Here is a 5,261-nt window from a genome sequence, read left to right on the forward strand (position 1 = left end):
TGTAAAACTGACTGATTGTGTTAGTTTGTGTTGATTAGTTGTGTTAGATTAAAGTTAATTAGAACGGTTCTCTTCTTTAAGAAGTTTAAAGTCTGTTTGATGGTTAATAGATGTTATACACAGGGATGAGTCACAGAGGTAATTGTTGATTTAAGAGCTCGAAATGATTTTGCCTCTTTTTCTTCTGATCCATTAAATCTGTGTTTCATAGGATTTATTTATTCAGAAACACGCTCACTCCCTCACACGCGCATGTCTTTCTATATACACCCCGCGCGCGTGTGTGTGCGCGCGCGGGGTTCAAACACCATAGCCCGCCTTCACCTCTGCGCTGGGTCTGCAGGGTCCAGATGTGGGCGGTGGGAGAACGGTTCAGTCCCACATTAAGAGGAACAGAAAGGACGGGGTTCGGTTCAGTACAGTCCACTCGGTGTTTAGTAACATCTGAAGCCCAATCGGACCTGCAGAACTGGATCCGAGGCAGACGGAGCCTCACGTGATTGACAGGGGGGCTCTCAGAGTGACGTCAGCCGGAGGCGCTGCCTTTAGGAGAGCATGGAGAGAGGAGAGAGGAGCGTTCGGACCCGCGGGGATCCGAGGCGGACTCACAGAGCGAAGCACCTCATCCGTACAGCGTCCAGACTCATCTGGTTCCGATCTGAACCGTATTCATGGTGTTTTTCCTGAAGCTGAGCTCAGGTTTGTTTTCTCCTCTTTTTTCCATCCATCTGATCTGGATCAAAACACTTCAACATTCAGAGATGTCTGGACATAAGGACTTGGAGCTCAGGACCAGTTTAGTTTTTAGTCTGGATTTAAATTAAGTAAATAAACATTTTTAATTGTAAAAAATTTAAAGAAAAAATAAACACTTCATTTTGCTGCTCATGTCTCTGACGCAGCTCCGTTCTGCTTCTTGTTCAGATCTCCTGATGCGCCTCATCATAAAAAAAACCTGGCACAGTCTCCGGAGCGCACAGAATCCTGGTACCACGCAGCCCAGAGAAACCCGATGGTCTTCAGTTTGAAGAACAGGAGGAGGACCCTGGATCTGGACCAGTGGGAGCTGAGAGGATTTCTGTTCAGGAAAAACAAAACAAACGTGGAGATAGAGTCCTGAGGAGCTGAGTCGACCAGACCAGAAGTAGACTGATAAGAACCACATTTTTCCCAGTTTATTTGAATCCACCTGAGGGGATCTGAGTCATCTGTGAGAACTCTGAGTAGATGAGAGGTAGGAGTGTTCTCTGCTGACCAGCAGACTTCTTTAGTCGTTTTACTCTTTCTGGGTCTGAATGAATTACAGTTGATGAGGGAAGAAACATCTCTGCCTCTTTGAGGTATTTTTTTTCATAAAATGCAAATAGACTCATAGCTTCAGTTCGTCTGTTTTCAACCATGGACAACGTCTCCATCCCTGATGGCACTCTGCCATTTTGTAACAACTCTGTGGACCCCCATGCCCACATGCCAGGGAACAGCTCAGACCTGAACTGCACCCTTCCCTCAGACTTTCACTTCTACGCTGGCCTGTACGTCATTTTACCCATCATCTACTCCGTAATCTGCGCCGTGGGACTGACGGGCAACACGGCTGTCATCTATGTCATCCTCAAAGCCCCCAAAATGAAAACGGTCACCAACATGTTCATCCTGAACTTGGCCATTGCAGATGATTTGTTCACGYTGGTGTTGCCGATCAGCATCGCTGAACACCTGCTGAACTACTGGCCTTTTGGGGAGGTTCTATGTAAAGTCATCCTCAGCATAGACCATTACAACATCTTCTCCAGCATCTATTTTCTGACCGTCATGAGCGTCGATCGCTACCTGGTCGTCTGGGCGACAGTGAGGTCCAAGCGCATGCCGTACCGCACCTACCGGGCAGCCAAGATCATCTCCCTCTGCGTCTGGATCCTCGTCATCCTCATCGTCATGCCGTTCACCGTGTTTGCAGGAGTCTTCAACTCAAACGACGATCGCAAAAGCTGCGTGCTGAGCTTCCCTATCCCCGAGAATTTGTGGTTTAAAACCAGCCGGATCTACACGCTCATTCTGGGCTTTGCTATCCCAGTGTCCACCATCTGCATCCTGTACACAATGATGCTCTACAAACTGAGAAACATGAAGCTCAACAGCAACGCCAAGGCTCTGGACAAGGCCAAGAAGAAGGTCACCATCATGGTTTTCATTGTGTTGGCCGTCTGCTTGTTCTGTTGGACCCCGTTCCATTTGAGCACCATCGTTGCTCTGACCACAGACCTGACAACCACGCCGCTAGTGATTGGGATCTCCTACTTCATCACCAGCCTGAGCTACGCCAACTCCTGCCTCAACCCCTTCCTGTATGCCTTCCTGGACGACAGCTTCAGGAAAGCTTTCAAAAAAATGTTGGAGTGCCGACCGGCCTGAAGGGGCATTAGGTGGCAGCCGTTGGACGAGGCTGTGCTTGTCTCTTATCCACTCAGAACAAAGTGGGAAGGCGGGGAGCAGATTGTATTGGATCAGAAAGAGGTTTTGCACGTTTCCATTGTAAAACAAAAACATAAAGAATCAAAGGCTTAACTTTCATTGAATTAATGCATATCACCCACTGCCTTCTATGCTAGAGTTTTACGTTAAGATTCTATAAGTGTTGATAAAGAACAAGCTGTAGCTGTTTCTGGTCAGACTTTGTAAATAAGATTATATTTCATCAGATGTCAGAAACCACCAAACCTAATTTTACCTCACTGTCAGTAAAACTGACTCAATTGTGGACAGTTTTATGTTAGCTAATACTGATTAGCTGTGGTTGTCATTTTTATTGGAGTGACTTTAACTGTAAACCTATTTTTGAGTTTTTTAGGGTCAGTTGGTTCTAACAGCCATCTTCACTTGGGTTGATTCTAAAAGGTTGTAACTCTACATCCAATAGTTATTTCTTCATTAAAACCCATTCAGTGATTGTTGAAATATTTTGCTAACAGACGAACCGATACAAGCAAAGCCGTTATAGTTTGCCTTTGCTGCACAACTGCAGGCAGTGTCATTAATGACTTTATAAGATATAAATAAATATTCACATTACAGTAAAGCAAAAACAAAGAGGAGAAAAATAAAATCTCTTCTCTCGTTACGGAACACGTTTCTACACAGCTTCGTCTACACGAAAGCTCACTAAACGTTTTCCTTTGAGTTTACTTTTGATGGAAGTAGAAGCAGAGTTCTGCTTATTTTTGTTAGATTTTTTTTCCTGTCAAAAGAAAACACATTTTGTTTTTTCTGTCTCTGGAAGCACAAAGAACGGAGAGTTTTACTCACATTAGAAAACAAAAATTTACAAGCTCTGTCCCAACGTGCACACGCTCATCCACGCTGGTTCCAAGGTTAAGATGCCTCACCTGTCAGATGTGATTAATGCAGTGGAAACAGCTCAGATGTGTCACAACAAACACGTATGACCTTCAGTGGACACCATCCGGTATTAGAGAACAATAAGACCTCAGAGCGGGTCAGGCTCTGGTTTACATCCAATCAGGACCACATCGCTGCAGGGTTGCATGATGCTTTTTGTTTTTCACCCTTTTTGTTTAATAATGTGATCCAAGAAAAGCTTTGTTCATAAAGATGATATGAAAAGTGACCGGCCAGAACTTTCTGTTGTCGTCTGAATCTAAAGTGACAAATGTTTTGGAGTGAAGAGTGGGCTGTGTTTCCTTTCACCTCCATATGAACTGGTTCTGTATGACTGAGGAAACGAGAGCCTGACAGCTGTAGACCTGATCCACATCAGACTCGGCCCAGGAGGGCTGCGGATATTTGCCACTATCTCGTCTGCTTTGTGTGGGCGTCTGTTGCCCCCTGCTGTCGGCAGGCCAGCAGAACCTGATGATTTCAGCTCATTGTATTTTCTCTTCATGTTTACGTTTCAGCTCCTTTAGGAAATATAATTATCTGTATACTTGTACAATTAATATGTAGCACAGATATATTTATAGAGTTTTGTTGTCATTTCTCAACAGGCAGAAATGTTTCGCTTCSTGTTTCTTTGTCATCAATGTCAAGAAAAACTTAGAAAATCTAATGTATTCTAAAATATATGAAAAAACTATTGACTAATAAACAACAAATATATAACTACAGAGACTACATTTATTATGTTTTAATATTTGAAATAGGAGAGAAAGCAAACACTATTTTGACATTTCTAATTCAAAAACTTTATTTTACTTTTAATTTTATTTTATTAAAGGATAAAAATCAGGAATTTATTTATGTAGAGCATATTTGAAACTATGGCTTGACACATCTTGGTTGTTTATTAACCAGGTTGATATAAAAATAATGATAATACAACTTTAAATCCATCTGTGCTCTCATTTAAGACTTTAGATGTTCAGATCATTTCTGTTTGATCTATTGAAGCACATTATCATGCAGACTTTAATCATCACTATTGTATTTAAACTTTGGATACAAACAGGCTTAAAAATGAACAAACAAGAACAGGTCCAGTTCAGATCTCTATTTTSTTATTGTGACAGGTTGGACTGACTGCTTCTCTCACCTATCATTTAAGCCTGTAACTCTGCAGATTGGGGAGGGKTATTGGAAGAAAATAAAATTTCAAGTTGTGTCACCTTTGTAATACACACAGTTTTGTACTTAACACTTAGGTGTACAATGTGTTCTCAGTGTAGTAAAGTTGTCCATGTGAAATTAAAACCAGTTTTCCTAATTTAATCTCTTCATTCAGTTTATAAAACTGCACAGGTTCATCGTTTATTCTCTCAGTTTAGTAAAGCTTTTACAACCTTAGCAGGACATGTAGGACAGCAGGACATGTAGGACAACAGGACATGTAGGACAGCAGGACATGTAGGACAGCAGGACATGTAGGACAACAGGACATGTAGGACAACGGGACATGTAGGACAGCAGGACATGTAGGACAGCAGGACATGTAGGACAACAGGACATGTAGGACAACGGGACATGTAGGACAGCAGGACATGTAGGACAACAGGGCATATAGGACAACAGGACATGTAGGACAACAGGGCATGTAGGACAACAGGGCATGTAGGACAGCAGGACATGTAGGACAACAGGACATGTAGGACAGCAGGACATGTAGGACAAAAGGGCATGTAGGACAGCAGGACATGTAGGACAACAGGACATGTAGGACAACCGGACATGTAGGTCAGCAGGACATGTAGGACAGCAGGACATGTAGGACAGCAGGACATGTAGGACAGCAGGACATGTAGGACAGC

At 43.0% G+C, this 5,261-nt stretch overlaps 1 protein-coding gene across 2 annotated transcripts; it reads left to right on the top strand.

Annotated features, from left to right (window-relative positions):
- The first annotated feature begins 368 nt into the window (after positions 1 to 368).
- Positions 369 to 3,625, top strand: LOC106532988 (neuropeptides B/W receptor type 2). Of its 2 annotated transcripts, none has more exons than XM_014029180.1 (2): positions 369 to 824; positions 925 to 3,625. In XM_014029180.1, exon 2 carries the CDS (start codon positions 1,399 to 1,401, stop codon positions 2,410 to 2,412), a length of 1,014 nt encoding a protein of 337 aa, XP_013884634.1. In that variant the 5' UTR covers positions 369 to 824; positions 925 to 1,398; the 3' UTR covers positions 2,413 to 3,625. The 2 variants fall into 2 exon arrangements, with proteins under 2 accessions (XP_013884634.1, XP_013884633.1); XM_014029179.1 differs by having other exon boundaries at positions 369 to 699.
- The last annotated feature ends 1,636 nt before the right edge of the window (positions 3,626 to 5,261 follow it).

Source organism: Austrofundulus limnaeus, unplaced genomic scaffold (assembly GCF_001266775.1).
Source record: "Austrofundulus limnaeus strain Quisiro unplaced genomic scaffold, Austrofundulus_limnaeus-1.0 Scaffold865, whole genome shotgun sequence".
Classification (NCBI taxonomy): Eukaryota; Metazoa; Chordata; class Actinopteri; order Cyprinodontiformes; family Rivulidae; genus Austrofundulus; species Austrofundulus limnaeus.